This window comes from Arvicanthis niloticus, chromosome 8, assembly GCF_011762505.2.
Source record: "Arvicanthis niloticus isolate mArvNil1 chromosome 8, mArvNil1.pat.X, whole genome shotgun sequence".
NCBI lineage: Eukaryota > Metazoa > Chordata > Mammalia > Rodentia > Muridae > Arvicanthis > Arvicanthis niloticus.
In genome coordinates, this window is record NC_047665.1 from 62,356,110 (window position 1) to 62,376,328 (window position 20,219).

The window sequence follows — 20,219 nt, forward strand, 5'->3', positions numbered from 1 at the left end:
TGATCCTAGTATGTAATATGGAGATATTAGTCTTCCGATGCTCTTTTTTGTTATTTTATAAAGCACTGACACTGTTATGAGCATATGGAAAGTCAAAGTGGACGAATGCTTGCACAGGATTTTTGATAAAACCAACATATGGCCCGGTTTATTGTAGCAATATATCTTACAATCCATCAACAATTTAAAACTGAACGATCACTATACTGGTCTATTACCACTCTCAAAAGACTCCACGTGGAATTTTAAAACTGCTTTCCCTAAAAGGAAAAGAAAAATCCTTAATCAGTGTGTACTGGCCCTGAAGTATTCTTTTGGGAAATGGGGTTCTCCCGGGAATCTTGGTAGGTTGCTGTGATTCCGGCAGCCTTCCTAGTCACACAGGATTCAGAGCCTTACAGTGGAGCAGAGTGTGTTTGAATGCCCCAAGTCACAAGTCCCACTGTGCACTATAAAATGTGGGCCAGGGGACTGTGACCTCTATGAAAGGCACACAAGCCTTCTGGGAAATAGCAGTTAATACCCAGACTTGAACTTGTGGTAACTTGAGTCTATGAGTCACAGGCTGAGCAATCCAATCACAGCCTTGCTTATAAGGGAGAGAATGTGCTTTCTATTTCTAATTTCCTACAGATCATAGCCAATGTGACCCAGCCATACAAGCTTGTGCTTCACTGTCATTTAACACCAAACATTAAGGGCAGGCCATTTATAAAGTGTTGCCATGGCAGCTATTGAACTCATTCCCCCTATTTTATCCCCAAGAATGAGTGATCAGATCTGACATTGTTGGAGCACAAAACCTAACTCAGCCCTCTAGATGGTTATCTAGACCCTGCATGAATACATGCACATAAATTTCCCTCACCATAGCATGACCTTGTCATGTGACTTATGTGTAACACTGGGAAGATGAGTGTAGGGAAAACCACCGAAGGCCCGCACGCTCCAATGAAACTGGAGCGTGGGAACCTAGACTGAGTTCGTTCTGGGTGACACTGGGTGGGCTGGGCACTGGGCCGTGAGAGGCTGCAGGGGCGCCCCCCCCCCCGCCCCGTGGGGAGTGAACTCAGCTTGATTTTGCAGGAGTGCAGGGCTTTCGAGTGGAGACCCCCAGGCCCGGAGGTGGCCGAGGGCAATTGGTCTCAATTCTGGGGTTCCGGGAGCTCTGGGAGGCCGCAGCAGAAGGGAGATGAGAGGTGCACAGACGCTGTGCTGGCCTGCGCTCCAAAAGAGAGACTGAAGGGAAAAGAGAGGGCTCTGGAGGAGCCCCATGGGAAGTGCTCGCTTGTTCTACTCCCTTGGCTTGGACAGCACCTCCATGGCTGGAAGGCAGAGAAATCTTCCACTAGGCAGCATGACGGCAGGCCCCAACACGAGTCCGAGTCTGGGGGTTCCAAGAGCTTTATTGACATGGGGATGATATATGGTCTGGATGTGCACCCCCCCACTTAGGCCAGGGTGGGCCTGACTTAAATAGGGAGGGAGGGAGGACTGGGAAAAGAATACTTAATTACCTATGCCCTCTGGCTTTTGGGTACCTCATTAATATGGAAATATCTTGAGGCTGAAGCCTGTAGTCATGCCCTCTACCTGTGTTAGGTGATACCTCTTTGGGAGGAGCTGCATACCCCTACGTGACTGCAAGGCACAGGTTAAATGGAGGTCTTAGACCTCGTGTCAGGACCCTGGGTTTGGGGGGCGTGGCCAAACACCTGCTGTTTCCCCATTGGGGTCGGGGTTCGAGGCCTATGCCACACCAAAAACCAAGACACCTTTTCACGGCCCCACAGATGAGGAGTGGTGACCAGTATCTGTGAAAGAATCAGGTAATAATTGTCAGGCGGTTAGTGTGTTTTGATGGACTGTCAGCCTGTTACTTGTCTAGTTATCCTACCTGCCCACTACAAAAGACTGCAGAAAGTCTCAAGCAGAATCACATGGAAGGCAAGGTAATTAGAAATAACACTCCTACAAATAACGTAACACTCCATAGTTGTCTACTTACATCACACACCAAGCCAAGGCTAACATTCCCATTTTACAGATGAGGCAGCAAAGGCAAAGGGACTAACCAGGTTTCCATAGCTACCAAGTGGTCCAGCCTAAGCTTTGGGTTTCTGTGGAGAGATGCCTGCTAAGTGCCCGGGGACCTTCTTAGCATGACACAGATTTATTCACTCAGAACCAAGTCCATGAGACACAAATTAGCATTGATTTACTGATAAGATTAAAGGAGCTGGGCGCTAATGTTCCTTTTTACAGACAGAGATACTGAACCTCAAGGAGGCTACCCAACTGGTCAACATTCTAGAGTTACTAAGTGCCAGATTCAGGTTTAAATGGGTACGGTCTCAACATTCTGGAGCGTGTTTCTTATTCTAGAGGTAGAAGGCCTGGCTCTGAATTGTGTCTCTACCATTTATTTACCAGCTATGAAACTCCGGGTAAGTCACACAGGCTCTCTGTGCCCTGATTTTCTTATCTGATTTTCTTATCTTTCTTTTCTTGAACATTAACAATCATCTAACGTTGTAGAGTGGTGGGGCTGATTGGATGGTTCAGCACGTACTGAGCTTTTAGAATAGGCTCAGGCACAAAAGTAAGTAGTAGCTGATTAAATTAGCTAATATAACAGTAAGTCAATGGCATACAATTTCCCAAAACATTTGAAGGACGGCATATGTGATTAAAAATCAATTTGCATTGAACTATGTATAAATTGCATATATTTACATAAAGGACCATTTAAATTTTCTATCCTCTTGTATCTAAGTAGAATGTTAATTTCTGACTCAATGTGGATTGCTGTCTATGTGCAGGTGAGGGCAGGCACAAGATAAGTTGAGAGCCTGTGATTGGGCAGTGCAAAAGGAAGGTGGTTGAGAGTTTTAGAAAGAGGACAGAGAGACAGAGAGGAGAGAGGAAGGGAAGGAGAGGAGGAGACAAGATGGAACCTATAGGAGAGGAAGAAGAGCCAGAACTACACAGTCCTGGGAGCCTTAAGTATTGGAGATTTCGTAGGTAAATGATTAAATAATAAATAGGGTGTGTTTGCCCCCTCAGGTGTGTAGTTTGTGTTTATATCAATTGAGTTTTGAGTTTATTGTGAGGGCATTTTGTGGGTTGAGAATTTACTGATATAAACCTGACTGATAAATTACAAGCCTCTAGAGTTTTGATTTTACCAGTTTACTAGGATTTGTGACCATTAACCTCAGGGGGTGGATGGCTGGGAATGTGAGCAGAATCCATAGCAAAAGAACCTAGAGAGGGGCAATTGCTGCATGGGGCTAGCCATGGAAGTGGGGAGACTGCTGGGGACAAGACAGTAGCCTGCATTAGTGTGGGATGGTGCCTTTTTAAATATTTCATGCTACAGGTTAGTCCCTGTTAAGACTCTATTAGTGACAAGGGACAAGTGTGTGGGGTTAAATCTCCTCTATTTACAGAGCATTAGACAAAGGACTTTGCACTAAAAAATAGTTCAGAAAACCATTGGTCTAAGACTATAGAAAAGTCACGTGGTTGCCTTTACTCTGAATTACAGAGCCAATTCACTGCAATTAGAAATCTCGGGCAGTGACTGTAATACCACAGGGTAAGTCCTTCTTCACCTGTTTGATACTTTCCTGTTAACAGGATATGGGCTGGATATGGAGGGACTTCAGAACCAAAGGAGAAAGTCAAATAAGATGAATTCCTGAGTAGCTTTTGAGTAGGTCACAGAGAAGTATTTCTAGAAAAACGACCAGGTAGTGTTGTGTTAAGACACACTGTGGGTGGCCAGATACATGGAGGCTCAGAAGTACTGCTTCAGGACCCCTCACAGACCGTAAGCCTGTAGGGAGCACTGTGTCTGCCCTGGGGTGTCCCCTGCCCAGGAGAGGAAAGGCCATGAAGGGAAAAACTAATAAGATGTCGGGATGAGGGTAGACAAAGGAGCCATGAGCGCAGGCACTTGGTTGATTGGAGACTTGGGGCTCCTTCTGGGAGCAGATGCAAGAGGACACTATCTAGATGTGACGAGGAGAGGTCTAGGTACTAGGGTTAAGTGTGGAGGTGGAGACACCACTCAGGTAGGCTGTCACAGAGACCTGCAAGAGGGAATGTGACAGGGCTGTGTAGGGTTTGAAATCTATCCACACAGCTGGGAGGCGTTAATACTTAGCTCTGTGCTAAGTGAGGAGATGGGGGAACAGTGCTTTAAGGGCTGAGAACTTACTGTATAAGGAAAGAACAGTCTAGAAACTCTAGAGTGGCTGAGAACCACTTTCTGTCCCTTCCTCTACTCCTTGTCATACTTGAGGATGCTGTCTCCCCCTGGGAATCAGACTTCTATCCCTCTTCATTCTAGATGTGACAAGTCCCATCAAAATGGGTACGTATGCCTCCACATGTCTCCCCGAGTCTTTCCTTACCAGACAGGACGGGGTTCATGGGTAGAAATGCTGTCAAAAGGAGAGCTGTCCACACCACCATGGAGTGAGCAATGACACACAGTCCATTTGTGGACAAGAACCACTGGTGATGAAACTTGTAATGAGTGTTTGGTGATCTCAATGTGAATGGTCCCACAGGTTCTTATAATTGAATGCTTGGTTCCCAGTTGGTAAAACTGGGAAGAATTGTAACTATGGCTTTGTTGGAATGGGTGTGACCTTGTTGGAAGAGGTGTGTCACTGGGGATGGGCTTTGGGGTTTCAAAATCCCACACCAGGCCCAGTCTGTCTCTGTCTCTGTGTCTGACTCTGTCTCTGCTCTCTGTTTCTCTGTTTCTCTGTTTCTCTGTTTCTCTGTTTCTCTGTTTCTCTCTCTCTCTCTCTCTCTCTCTCTCTCTCTCTCTCTCTCTCTCTTTCTCTCTCTCTCTCTCTCTCCTGCCTGTGGACTATGATGTAATGCTGTTAGCTGCTGTTCCAGTGCCATTCCTGTCTGCTTCCTCCCATAATGATCACAGACCAATCCTCAAACACTTTAAGCAAGCCCCCAATTAAATGCTTTATTTTATAAGATTGTCTGGGTCATGGCGTCTCTTCACAGCAATAGAGCAGTAACTAAAACAGAGTGACATAGCCTAAATAGTCATTTATGATTTCTAGATACTGATTCTTAGTCCAAAGTGAAGGTCAGCTGAATCACCATAGAATCGTGGTATATGCAGGACAGATATATGGCTCCAGAGCCAGACAGCTCAGTCAAGCACAAGGAAGGACCAGGGTGGAGAGTAGCCCATATCAGCATCTCCAGCCCCAGGGATGACTAGTCCAGGACTTTGGTTGCCTAGCATATATACCTAGTAAACTAGTATCTGAATGGGCAATGTATTACAATCAACATGAGAGTTATAGATGCAAACCAGTACCAACCCTGTTAACCCCTGGGTTTCTTTGTCACTAATGTTTCTTTCCATAAAGATCAGCTTCTCCTCTCTATTTCCAAACCTCTGGTAAAGGTATGCACAGGTGTGTGTGTGTGTGTGTGTGTGTGTGTGTGTGTGTGTGTGTGTGTGTTTTATTTGTCTACTCTACCAGCAAAATTATTCATATTCCACTGAACTGTGCTGTATGGCTGTGGGCTTTGCTTGTGTTGTTCACCTCATCTCTTCTCATCCCTCCTTAGCAAGAAACACAAAGTTCACAGGCCTCTCGTGAGGGTCTGTATGCGTCCTCTTACAGCACTACCCAAGAGGATCTGTGGAAATGGTTTTGTGAAGGACTTAGCAGTAAAACCAGAGGGCAAAATAAAAGGACAGAGAGCAACTTTAGAGAGCTTCCAAGGAAAGGAACTTACTACACTCTCCTCCTACTTTGCTCACTCCCCCTTCAGCTTCTACTTTGAACCAAGTGTCAGGAATTTTCATTGAGTAGATTTCTAAACCAAGCTAAGATCCTAAGATCAGTTTCAACGGAGAGATGGGGCATTCGAGGGGAAGCAGGAGGGCATGGGGGAATGGGAGCTCCATAGTGGTGTTGCTAGGTAACCAAGGACCTGAACCAGTCATCCCTGGGGCTGGAGATGCTGAAATAGCCTATTCTCCATCCTTGTGCTTCCTTGTGCTTGGCTAAGCTGTCTGTCTCGGGAGCCATGTAAGTGTGAGGGAGTTCCCAGATGGTAGCATCAATCTGGTATGTCCTGCTACTCCGCCCTTCCTCATATCCCCCAGGGAGACTGGGCTTTCTCTGCCTTTGTTCTTCTCCAGATCGAAAGAGATGCTCACTAGCTCCCCCACTCCCAAATGTTTTTAAAAGTCCTTGCTGGAGAGCAGGGGGGAATAGGGTGGGATGGGGGTGGGGGGGTTGGTATCTCCTTGCTCCTCCCCAAAGGGGAAACTATTCATCTATGTGTGCATACTTCATGAACTGTTTCTTACTCCTTCACGCTGTTAAATGAACTTTTGATGACATATGGAATTACCATCACGTCATCTGTCTATACTCTATCGTCGCATTTGTTTGCTTTACCATGTGCCTTTAAGATGTTAAATATTATTGGCTACCCCCAGGGGCTGGAGAGACATCTGGTTTGCTCATTTGGTACTATGCCTGATTCACAGAACAGAGCTTAATAAATGATGCTGGCAATCACTCTGAAGGCAGAGGTCAGCTCACCGCGGTGCTGTCCTACACCCCTCTGGCTCTTCTTGATGAGGTGGCCTGGGAGGTTCAGGACAGAAGGTTTATGATGCTGAGTCCCTTTGTCTACTCCTTGCCTCTGCATGCATCTTTAGTCCTTGGCTGAGGCAGGAACTCTTGGTGAACGGAGCACAGAAGGAAGCAGATGGCAGATAGGGACCAGGCTTCAGCAGACGGGTCAGCCAGCCAATCGGAAGACACCACCTGCCCACCCTGTTCAGCTGAGAAGACATGAAATCAACTTGCCCTTTCTTTTTTCTTTCTTTCTTTCTTTCTTTCTTTCTTTCTTTCTTTCTTTCTTTTTTTCTTTTCGTGGCAACATGTGCTTTGGGGGAATTCCTGGTTTCTGGTTTGCTAGGGAGAAACCAATCCTTTCACATGTTTTAGAGGATGTTATCTATGACGTGGCTGGGGAGCGTTGTGAGGATGAACGTGTATGTAGGCGTGCACGTACAAAGTCTGCATTCTATGCGGCACTATTACATCCAGACATATTGTTTAAAAAGTTAGTTATACACCTGTTTTCCTAGCCCATAGTAGGCAGTGTGTCAACTTTGTCTCCAAGTACTATTTTATTTAAAGCCCACATTAACTTCTTTAACCCTTAGGACTAATATGTACTGGTGTCTCTGTCAGAAAAGCAAGGAAGGCAACAGTCACCTCACGCTTCTACCACATCAGGATCTTTACACCAGGCATCCCGTGGTGTGGAAAACCCTCAGCCCATCACTATCAGAGGCATCTCAGGATAGCTGTGAAACTTTACGAGTTGGTGGTTTTTCTTTTCCTGTGACCCCATGCTGAGGTTCTCAAATGTGAACATTGTAGATGACCGTGTATGTCGTGATGTCAAAAGGTTGGGTATGCCTAGATGAGAAACTGAGTTCAGAGGAAAGGAAAATGCTGGGGAGATAAGCCAGTGAGCAATGCTCTTGCCTTACAAGCACGAGGACCCTAGAAGCTCCTGCCCTAGGGACCTTTGCAAGAGTAGAGGAACAAAGTAATGGCAGGCAGCACCATCTTGTTACCTTCCTAACTTCTGCTGGGAAACACCGACTTCTTAGAGTCTCCCTGCTTCTCAGAATCGTGGGTATTCTCCGTTCCTCTATTTTACAGGAAATGGACAGTTTGAAATTTTCTGCCATCAGCCACCAAGAGACTGGGTTAGATGGGACAGACACAGCTATCCTTAGCATGATGTCTCCCATCCCACTGAAACTTCAGAAACACAGCAGCAGTCGCAGTAGTGGTGGCCATCTGTGCAGGCGCACAGGACTTCAGTGTGTAAAGTTTTATTATGTGAGGTGACAAAGTTGGCAGAGCAAAATATCCACTCATGAAAGGCAATGGGAAAAGCAGAGAGACGAGGTAGTCCAGGCTGAGAAGGGAATGTCTGTTTCCTTGAGCTGGCTTGTCTTCCTGTCGAGTGGGATATGGTCCAGTATCCTAAGCCTGCAGGAGCTATGCTAGGAAGAGCCACACCTCCACCATTCAATTCTACAGAAAATGAAGTCTATTTCTAAGACATCCCTTGAGGAAAGGTCTAGAACCTTCCCTGGGATCAGCTTCCAGTGCCCACCAATAGGCTTACAGCATATGGAGATTCATCTATGTCTCCCTTAAGTTCTTCTCATCAGCACTACACACATTTTCCTGTGTTTTGTTTTGAGTTAAGGTCTGGCTAAAAAGTCCTGGCTGGCCACTGTAAACTAGGCTGGGTCTCAAGCCTACATCCATACTCCTGTGTCTTCTGAGTGCAGAGATTACGGCCAAGCATTACTATCTCCAGTGTCCCCTCCAAACCCCCTTTTTTTTCTTTTAAAATGCTCCTGCAAATATGTATTCCAATCACAGGGGAAAAACAAAGAATTTTAAAGGAGCCACAATAGGAAGGCAAAACTTGAGAAGCCAAGCTGAACACAACATGCCTGATGTCCCAGCTCTGGATGCTGAGGCTTCAAGACACCGACTCAGAGACACGGGCTGGGGTGGTCTCTTTCTCTGATGGTTTTCTGTTTTGTCTTGTTTTTACTTTTAGGAAATACGTCAGTGATAGGAAGTTTTGATGACAGAGCAAGACAGTACAGTTGGAGAGTGACCAGGGTGCTACCTGTACCCACACATAGCGTGGATACTCATGCCACCTCTTCAGCAATTCCTAGGGGGACTTAAGGACATAAGGAGCTACATGGGTGCCAAACTTTGCCCGGGAATTTAGGATAAACCCCTGGCAGGTGCTCTGTTGACTTTAGTCCTCCCTACCAGAGGCCAGGTTTCATTTACTACAGTATTCGGGATTTGAAAATCACCCAGATTTCACTCAGTAATACCAAGCTGCTTTACAAGTTAAGCATCCGATGACAGAAATGTGGCCCCTTTTTTTCCTGGAAATATTATGCTAACAATGATCAAATTTACGTGATCGCATGAAATAATTTATGTGGCTGTCTGGTTCCCAGCACTCTGAGCTGATGATAGCCAGCAAGAGACGGTGAGCAGTTAAGTCCAGTCAGCTTACTTCTGAACAGTTACACTACAGGTTTACAGGCTTCTGGAGGTCTGAGGTGAAGCTCGAACTCCTGAAATCATGGCAAATGGCTGCCGAGGACAGCATCATTTCTGCTACTTCAGATGCATGCTTCTCGGTTGGCCAACTTGTGTCAACCTGTCGTGTTGACACAGGGAGACCAGTTCTTCCTCTGAGCCTGACTGTCACTCTCACAAAACTTGCCAGGCAAATGTGGGCCACATGAATTGGGAGAACAAGCCTTTGGAAAAGGTTCCTTCTCCTAGTGCTGGACAACAGAACTTGTCGAGAAGAAAGAGAAATGCAAATATTAAACTTGGCTTTTGTCCAATAGCTGTAACCGTGTTTCTCCCAATTATACCGAGGCCCACTCTGCCATGGAGTTTGGAATTGTTTTATATATGCGTGTGCACATAATACACATGTACATACTGTGTATATCAAAACCACACCCTCAGCTAAGCAGTTGGCACTATGACAAGAAGTCCTCTAAGGAAGCAATAGGAAAATGCCTTAGGATCATGCCATCCTTCACTCAGCAGTAGTGTTTGGTGACACTGCATGCCAGGCAGCAGACTGGGCACCTACAATCACACATGGCTACTATACAAGCAATGCAAATGAGGTGTGATTTGTGCTGTAGGAGAGAAGCTCAGGTCAGGGCAGCTAAGTGCAGACTCCTGGGGAGTAGAGAGAGGATCCTGGGGAGTAGAGAGAGGATCAGTGGAAGCCATTGGAGTTAAGGATGGCCAAGTCCTTCGACTCTATGAACTGTTTGGAGACTGAATGGAAATTAGCCATGCTCACGGGACAAGATGTGGGGAGCCTGGAGTTCTAGGAAGAGGGACCGAATGGGAAAGCATACTCCCCAAAGGGTGGGAAGTACATGAGTTTCTCTTGATTGCCTAACATAATACTTTTTTTTTTTTTTGACTTTGTAGAGTTCAGGATACGTTTTCCTGATTGCCTAACACAATTGTTTTCAAAGTCCGAGACAGTAATTAAGCTTTTCTTGGCCAGGTCATCTCAGTTGTCGCCATTCATGCTTTCCCAAGAGCAGCTTGCCAATCAGCAGTAACCAGGCTGCTATCTGTGGTCCCATTTCCTGTCCCAGAAGATGGCTGCACTAAGCCCCCAAGCTTGAATTTCAGAAAAGTATGTAAAACACACCCTACAGGCCACTTCGTTATAAACTCCTCCGTGGATTCTCAACAACTTTAACTGCCAAATGTCAGCAAGTGGAAGGCTCCTCTGCTTGAGAAATTCTGTTCAATTTTCCCCATATCGTCTCATTCACCCAAATCAAATCCCAGGCTGTAGGCCATGGGCTTATTAGGTAATAAGGACAAAATCTAGAGTGTAGGTAAGCTACACATGAGGACAAGGTAATCACAGTTACTTGTTTGTAATAGTGGAAAAATTGTAAGGCAGAAAAACAGCAACCTTAAATGCACACCTAAATGGGTGAATGATTAGATAACAATCATCTTTTTATTTCTGGAATCTAAGCAGCTCTTAACAAAGATAACAACTTACTGTGACATAGGAAATGCTAGGAAGGACCCAGATATAAGGGAAAACAAAGTACATAGTGTTATGCATATATTATAATTGCAACTGTGCAACATGTAACTAAGGAAAGGCTAGCAAGAAATCCCACCAGCCTAAGAGTAATAATGGCTGTCTATGTGATGCAATTAGGAGTCTTTCTCCATTTTCCATAACACATTTATAGCGGCTGTGTTATTGGAATCCTGTTGAAGGCGTTCACTCTAAAAGTTTGTAATTGGGTCATTTTTCAAGTCCAAGCAGCAAGTCCAAGGCCAGAGAGATAAGTCTGCATGCGTGTAATTTGCATTGTTGTTCGTGCGCTGAGAGTGAGCATATAGGCAGCATTCCATCCCTACGAGGAACTGAAACCTTGTCTCCATGGCGAGATGCCATGCAGTTGCTGGATGTGGATGTTTGTAATCTGGGCCCACACACATACGTGTGTGTGTGTGTGTGTGTGTGTGTGTGTGTGTGAGAGAGAGAGAGAGAGAGAGAGAGAGAGAGAGAGAGAGAGAGAGAGAGAGAGAGATCATCTTAAGAACAACATCAGAGAATATCAAACCAATAGAGTCATAAAAGACTGGGATTGAAGCAGATTTCAAATGTCCTTAAACCTGGCTTGGAATCATCATCACTCTCATCCTTTAGGCTCTGGGTAAAGCAACAGCCCTTTCAAGAGCCAGGTGAAAACAACGAGGGCCCAGAATTCTGATGCCTTCTGTGACTGTTCTGTGTTTGTTTGTTTGTTTGTTTAACATGCTCTCAGTTTGGGGAGAAATATGTTGATTTCTCATTTTAGTTTCTCTAATTGTTTGCCACTGATGGTGACAGCAACCCAGGCCATGGGGTAGAAAGGGGGCTGTTAGCCCTTCAGGGACAGACGGAGGACACAGGAGCTTTTACTTTCTTCACATACTATGAAAGCTTAATTTGAAAAGAAGGAACTTTCTCCCCTCTGAGGGAGGTTGCATCAGTTTCAGACCCAGGAGTTATTTAGGTTACAATGCTGTTAACTCCTTCCAAGCAGAAAGAATAGCTACTGGCGGCTACAGAAATTTCCTCTTCCAGACGTTTTTTAACAATAGGTTATATATATATTCATCTGGCCTTGAACACCAGAAGCAAGCTGTACATGGAAATAGAATGAGTAAAAATAACACACACACAGAACACCTCGGTGTGTCTCAGCCACTGTCACTCACGTTGTGGTAGACAGAGGCATAAGCACACGAGACAACCCCCCTCCACCCACCATCCAATCCACCGTGTAGCAGACACATTCGTTAGTCACAGAGGAGACGAGGAACGAATTCCCAGAAGGACTTACCTGTACTAGGAGCTCCAGCTTCCTGTCATCAAGGAGATGTACTTGACATCGACGGCCCTCCGTCATCTATGGGAGAAGACAACGAACGGTCACTGAAAACTCTAATAGCTGGATAGAGTTCTTGAAGGTCTGTGGGCTGCACTTCACTAGGCACTAGCCCTTCAAGGAGGCTTCCCCTAATAGGAGTTGGCCATATGATGCCAAGAAGTAGCTGGACTGAAAACATTTATGGAGACCTTTCCGTGTACCAACTATGGTGGAGCTTGTTAGACAGAGGCACACAAGATGGAGTCTGAGTCTTCAGGCGTTTGTAGTCCTCGGAGCAGTTGTAAAATGAGTTAGCAAGTGCACCCGGAACATACTGCAGGATGGTGGGGTCATGTGGCATTTATTAGCTCTTCAGTATCTGTCACCACGAGTAAAAGGCAAAGCTCAGGATCCAGTCTGTGCCTCCTTTCCACCCTTCCCCCGTGCTGATCTCTAAAAAATGAGGCTTAGCTCGCCTGGCAAGCCCCAGGCCAGAGAGACCCTACCTCAGACAACAGGTGGATCTTACGGAGTATGACCTGAGGTTGAGCTCTGGCCTCCACATGGGTGAGTACTCATAGATCGTACGCCCATACACTTGTATAAACGCGAACATGCCCGCACCCACAGACACATACAAAGCAGAGATAAAGGTAAGGAACGGTAAGAGTTGGGGTCATAGACTTTGACTATTGCCATTATTTTAATATAAGTATCAATTTAATATAATTAAGAATCAAAATTGAACTTTGGTAATGGCTAGATTTTACCCTAAAATTCTGGGAGGAAAAAATGGTCATTGGTTTTCACTAGCTGGATCCAATACCACGGTTGAGGTTCAATGATCTATAGGCCTCTTCCAGCTCAGTGTCTTACAGGATTCTGAGGGAGCAGTTCTCAACCCTTTGGGGATTGACCGACCCATTCACAAGGGTCACATATCAGATATCCTGCATATCAGATATTTACATTACGATTCATAACAGTAGCAGTTATGAAGCAGCAATGGAATAATTTTATGGTTGGGGGTCACCACAACACGAGGAACTGTATTAAAGGGTCTCAGCATGAGGAAGGCTGAAGACTGCTGCTCTGCAACCTCTCTGAGGACCTCCCTCTCTTTCCCCCAGGGACCAGCTCTGTCAAACAGATGAAAGGATGCATTTAAGCAGACCCTACCTAAATGAGTCCTCATGTGCACCTTGTCCAGGGAGGATGGAAAAGATACCACTTATTCCCTGGGAAATATTTCATCAACAAGTCCAAAGGTATCATAGAATCGCATGAGAAAATGCCCTCTCTTTCTCCGAAGAAGGCAGCTTCCACCCTTCTGTCGTGTCAGATCTCTCTGGTTTTGGGATTTAAGTTAAGCACCACTGCTGTTTGGATATACCTAATCTCAACAGATTCTTGACTCTCAGTTATGACAATGACTTAGCAGCCAAGTTTCACATAACTCAGATCCTACAGGGGTTAAACCAGATTAAAAATAGAGGGAAAACTTCAACTAGCTGGCTTGTGAGTTTGCAAATACTAGCCCAGTCAGGTGGCTTCAGGCACGAGGTGGCTCAGTGAGAAGTCCACCTCTGAGACTTGAGACTTCATTAACCTTGATCATATGAGATATCCTAGCAGGATGATATCATATTTTTTTTTTAAATCTTTATGTCAATTGCTCCCCTATTCAATGAAAGTCAGTACAATTTTAAATTAGATTGAAATCTACACTGCTATGCCAACATGTCGAAATGATTCTTTCATCCAAAAAAAAAAAGTCACACCAGAAATGTTAACTTCCAATAATAAGCAGGCACTTAATAGCCACAGTGTAGGCACTTCGGATGTAATTTTTCAACTACAGTCATTCAGCTCTCATTCGAATCATTACATATGAGTGAATCCTAGGAAGGAATGTGTACAACCATCTAACATGCTACTTTAAAGTACTTTAAAAACAACCAAAAACCACAACCAGAAACCATTCATCATAGGCTTTCGAAGGTAGTCCATGCCTATAATCCCAGCAGTTGAGAGGTAGAGGGGAAAAATTGGGAGTTTAAGGCCATCCTATGCTGGCCTGGCTGGCATGTGATTTACATCCTATGTAGGCCTGGCTGGCATGGAACTAGTTATATAGATCAGGCTGGCCTCTAACTCACAGAGATCCTCCTGCCTCTGCCTCTAGAGTACTTGGAGTGAAGGTGTGCACCACCCAGTTATAAAAAGGAAGTGGGGAGCCACTTTATCAAAACAAGTCATTGCACATCAGGTTCAGACTTAAAATGTTACCTTTCAGACCCTGTTTTCATCTGAAAAAATAAAACCCTCACTAAAACTCAATAACTTCACTTTATCTCCTCCGTATGTTGCGGAACCATATACTGAGGTGTTGACAGAGTATTTATTACAAGTGTGTTCCATGCCTCCCTTGCAGGAAGCAAAATAGTCCTACAAAAGTTGGCACGGAGAAGAGTCGGAACAGAAACCCTTTGAATCATCATGTTTGGAAGGCACAGCTTTCCTCTGACGGCCATGCTGTGGTTTGTGTCTCAAAAGGGCACCTGTTTGTTGTTTCCTTCACAAGTGAGATCGGAGAACCCAGTTTTCATCGGCAGTTCAAAACAGGCTCGCCCTTGTGGGTGTGTACACAGAAAAAGCAGACATCTGTAGCATTGTTTGGCTTGCCAGGCATGCTGAAATTTCTTCTCAGTCCTCACAATTGTAAAATAATACTGCCTTCCTCCCTCCTCCCAATTTTCAGCTGCACAGGCACAATTGGAGCCCTGACAATCACCCTCAAAGGAAATCCTTTGGAGAGCAAGGCCGAGCATGAATATCAGCTGGCTCTGGTTCTAATCGTAAATCCCTGCTGCCTACACATTCTATACTAACATGGGCCTGCCAAGTGTGCTGTTGTTTTTAGGCATACTCAAAGAAGTGTTATTTTGAAAGCGGGGTGTCCAACTTTGCTGTTAAAGATACTTCTGGCTTACGGCGGGTCTTCTCTAACAGGCCCAGCTATGTATCATGTACTATTGAACAACAGGTCAAAAAGCAAGCAAGCAAACAAACACAATGACCCAAATGAAACACATTAGTTTGTATGTTAACCTTAAAGTATCAATAAAAAAAAAAAATCAGTTATACCATGGTTCAAAAAGAAATCGAGTAGGAAGGTGAAGGTGTTCTTTGAGGTTAGCCTTGGGGCGTGGGGCTGACTCTCACTCAGCAAGTCAGTTTGACAGTGTCTATTTTAAACGTGAAATCAAGTAATTCAGAGGGTTTGGGAGATGGCTCTGGGTATAAAGTGCTTGTCTTCCGAATGCAAGGGACTGAGTTCAATTCCTGGAACCCATGGAAAAGATGCCATTAAAAAAGCCCAACCAAGGACCCCACCAGGGGTACAGTGAATAGTTCTCATGCAATGCAATGGTCACACAACTGGCCCTGATTAAATGGGATGCACACACACACACACCTGGAATAATAATAGTTAATCTGGGAAAGGGACCGATAGAAATAGTTGGGGGGGGGGGTGATGATGGAAATGGGAGGAAGATAAGTGGGTAAAACGTAGTTATAACTTATTCTAGGCATGCATGGAGTTGCCAGATGACAAAATTAACCAACAACAACAACAAAAAGCTGGTGAAAGGCTATTTTTCCTGAAGCAGGCACAGGTGAAAGGATGTTTGGATACAGCAAACACGTTGAGAGGACCTGTGATGAAGGAGTATAAATATGACCCCACAGTGGGAGATGAACGCTGAGTCTTGGTTTGTTCGGCCTCGTTCTTCTCTAAAAACACGCATGCCATGGTTCACCTTACATAGTGCTGTTGAGCTCAACTTGTGATAATGCTGCCGTTGAGAGAAACTCGCCCAAGAACTGCTCGTGAGGTTCCTGTGCCAGCTTGCCACTTCAGCGGCCTCACCTCGGGCTGGTTGGCAAGCCTGGTGGTTTCTTCAGGATTGAACTATAGCTGCCTGGTGTCGGCCTGCTAACTGGACTGTAGTTGCCGGTTCGTGCCTGCCTAGAGGACTGGTCTGCAGCTGCTAAGTTGTGTTTGATGTTTGCTATGGGACTGAACTGCTCAGAAAGAAGATTGAGCTTGCTCTCAAAGAACTATTGCTGAAAGGTCCACTTCCCCCAGATCCTTCCACTACGGCTGCTGGGTGGTGGGCTAGAGGAGAGGCTGAACCCTTATTAAAAGTAGATTGCAAAAAAATTTGTGCCCACAATGATCCATTGGTGAGGCAGTACAATGACAACTATTAATGGCTCCTGAGAATTGCATGCAATAAGAATTAGTATTTCTAAGACCTGATTTATTTAGGAAATTGCCAACAGTCTTGAAGCAACCTTAAACCCTATCCTTGAGACCTTTAACACCAAATGGAGAAGTTGGAGTTCAAAAGCATGGAGCTGAGACCAGAACTCAGAACTCTGTATCTTTCCTGCTCATAGAGTCCCTTGAAACCACAGGCAGTAAAGATGCCAGATGCATTACAACAGCACCTCACAATCTGACCTTTGACCCAGGCTGTTCTCTGGCTGTGAAGGAAATTCCAAGGACATGACTACAACTTCCCAATACAAGTCACAGTGGGAGCTCCAGTTCTGAGTCACCTAGAAAGCACCACCTCTCTCTCTCTCTCTCTCTCTCTCTCTCTCTCTCTCTCTCTGTGTGTGTGTGTGTCTCCATGTCTCTCTCCTCTCTCCCATCCCCTCTCTCCCCTCTCTCCCCTCTCTCTCCCCACACTACAGTTTCCTCCTTAGATAAAGAAAGGACAGAAGTTGGAGTTAGAAATCCATAGGTTGCAAGGTTACAATATCTCACCCACCATAGAGCACCTCCTGGCCATGAGATCAACACACACGCACCAATTTATGCAAGGCCAGTTGACACTGCACACACAGAGGACAAAGGTGGTCTTGGGCAACGTAGTGTGTTAGAAATATTCCTCCCACTACTAAACACGCACAGTGGAAATAAGTGTCTAACTTCAGTCAGCAGAAAGCCCCTCAGAGCTTCTAAAGGTAAAAGAAGAAACAATGTCTGCTTTTATTAGAACTGTCGGAGTGTAAGTTCACTTTTTAAAAGTATTAGCATGTTAGATTTGAGGAGACGGCTTAGTTGGCAAAGTGTCTGCCACAAGAGCACCAGGATTTTTGAGTTCATATCCACAGAGCCCACGTCAGAAGCCTAGCAAAGTGGTGACCTCTTCCCAGTGCTAAGGTAGTGAAGACAGATGGATCCCTAAACTCATTGACAAGCTAGCCCAGGAGATCAGTGAGAGATGCTATCTCAAAAACAAACACAAAACTATAGGTGAAGATTAAGGAAGACATCTAATGTTGACTTCTGACATCCATGTGCACACACACACACACATACACACACACATTAGCATATTAAATTGAGCTAGAGCAAAGAAAGATGATACAAGCTCTATCCACCAGAAGACTCATTTGGAGAGACAACCTTGTCCCTAGTTTGCCCTGACCATTGTCAAGCTGAGCCACCTCTGTCTTTATCATCATGCTCCTGGATTTAGTAGCGCATGCACAGGCGTGCCCAGGAGGCCCATGGCTGCAGAATACAGCTGCAGTGCATACAACCCAGATGGAAGTTCCTGAGTGGCTCTATTAGGAGGGAATTAGCATGACAAAGCAGTGGGCCATTCAAGTTGAATCAGCAATTGCAAACATTCTGCACATTTGCTTTAGAGGAGCTAATAAGTGGGCATGGGTGTCCTGAGAATCTCCAGCAAGCCTGTCCTAAGGACACCCCTGCCCACTGGGCCTTTATTTATCTGCAGCAAGAAGAAATTGAGGCTTCTTTCTTTCTTTCTTTCTTTCTTTCTTTCTTTCTTTCTTTCTTTCTTCCCTTCTTTCTTTTTTTTTTTCTTTCTTTCTGGAAATACAGAAAAGAAGACCTGGGGCCTCGGGCCTCACTCAGGCCAAAGGGACAGCTTGGGGTTGCTATGTCTGAGAACAGTTCCTCAGAGGCCTGTGTGAATTGAAGCTTCAAGTCCTAATGGTTAGTCAACTTAATCCTGTCCACACGATCCCACTGGGAACCAAAACACTAATAACCATCTCTATTTTAATCCACTGTTGTGCTCAAAGCACACACTAAGATATACCCAGCTTAGACCTAGGAACCCAGGCATCCTACACGCTGCAACAAAGACAGATCAGCAATACTCAAAGCTAGTCTCCAGGCCTAAGGATTAGAAGGTGCAAGTGAATTTAGACAAATAAGAGGTGAGCACATCCGACAGGTTCTGCAGATGGCCCTGCGGAGATCTTCCAGATGTGTATGCCTGTTGTGTGATAAACTTTACCTGGGCAGACTGACCAAAATGCCAACTCAACCAAGATACAATGCCAAGGACAGGCCAGAGGATGACTCCACCAAAATCCAGTTGGGTGAATCAATGAGTTTATTGGGCTTACAGTAGCATGAGTGACCCCCAAAACAACTGCCGACTGACAAGTCTTGCTTCAGCATGGATGGTTCCTTCCCCATAGCTTCAGAGATGGCCCTCTCTGCCCTGCTAAGCTTTCACAATCTGCATCCTCAGGTACTCTCTGAGACCAGGAGACCACTACCCACTTGCAGCTGGGTAGAATCACGCCCAACCGACATGGAGGTGCAGGCCGGAGCAGCTGAGATCTCAGATGAGGGTCTAATGACCTTCCCCACCCCCTTCTAACAGAGAAGGTCAACAAGTCCAACCTTGAGGGTATCTTCCAGGTGGACAAGGTGGTTCTGATTAAAATGGTAATGGCTATTAGGCTTAGACAACAACATTCTACAACATTCCCTGACCTGACATTGCAGGAAGGGAAGAAAGGTCATGCGTTGCTTTCCAACAAAACAAATCACAAGTGAGGCTGGCCAGGCTGGTAGTACAGACGTGGCAAAGGTGCATCTCAGGTGTGGAAGGTGCACGTTAGCAGAGTCCACATCAAGCCAAGGACCCAGCTGGATAGTTGCTCTTTTTCTGTTTGGCAGACCACACCCTGAGAAGTGTCCGGAGGAAACAGACGCTGGGAGATCCAGGTGCATGGGCTGGGAGTGATGCTAAGAGTTCAGAGCAAAAAGGCCATCCGCAGGGTGATGGACAGGCACAAGAAAGGTCTCCAAACTCCTAGTTGTAAGCAACCCTTTTTATTACCTGCCGCTCTGACCAGACAGACACTGCTGGAATCCTAACTGGGTTGTATCACTTGGGTTCTCCCATTTCTCCTCCACCTTCTGCAAACAGAGTCCTTCTCCATGCAAACAGGTCTCCTGTTCTCTGACCTCCATGTGCATATGTACCTATTTGCAGGAGCAACCCGTACATGTATGTATGTATACCTGCACATACTTGAACTTGTGCACAAATTTGCACACATATATAGACACAAGGAAAAGTAACATTGAACTTGTCCTGGGAACATCAAGACATGGTGTTGGGGAAATGCTCAGGTGTTATTCTTAAACAGATGCACACACACCCACGTGGTTCTTAATCATAGCAGCCACATACACTCACATACATGCATATCTTCTTCACAGTACATGTGCCTGTATAGATGTGCAAGGGTGTCTGAGGGAGGTATAAACTCTAAAAAGTTACAGAAGACACAAAGTAGCATAAAAAAATTTGTGTGCCCTAACAACGATGCTCTCCTTAAAACAAGACAGATGGAAGAAAATAAGACATCTCCCTCGCCATAGAAGTTCTGGCTTCAAGACCTTAATTGAGAGGGAGTTTGTTTGTTTTTGTGGTTGTTTTATTTGTGTGTCTGGGTGGGGGGAAATAAAAAGGTTTTGTTTTGCTTTCTCAAAGGAAAACACAAGTATCTAGCCTGCCTTTTGTTTACATAACTGTTTAGAATTGAAGAGAGTTGGCTCAGGTCGCTGGGCTCAAGAAAGATTTAAGTAGCCCAGAAAAAGATAAGCTTGAATAAAAGGAGATAGGGCTGAGTCTATGGATCTAAAAAGATCATTTTCATTTTCATTTGTGAAAGCTGCAGACTTGAGGAAGTAAAGAGCTGGTGATACAAAGCAAAGACTTAAATGACGTGGAGACCTAACACTCGAGAACACCGGCAGTCTGCACAGAGAACTCCCACAGGTGTGACTATGACTTGGCCC

General features: G+C 45.2%; 1 protein-coding gene across 9 annotated transcripts in view; it reads right to left on the minus strand.

Moving 5' to 3' along the window:
- The window catches only part of Frmd4a (FERM domain containing 4A), a 579,690-nt gene that overhangs the window by 166,459 nt on the left and 393,012 nt on the right, over nt 1-20,219 (minus strand). For all 9 annotated transcript variants that reach the window (XM_034509726.2, XM_034509724.2, XM_076939471.1 and 6 more), the window contains one exon: nt 12,038-12,103. In XM_034509726.2, the coding sequence (XP_034365617.1) occupies nt 12,038-12,103 (66 nt within the window). The remainder of the gene's footprint in view (nt 1-12,037; nt 12,104-20,219) is intronic.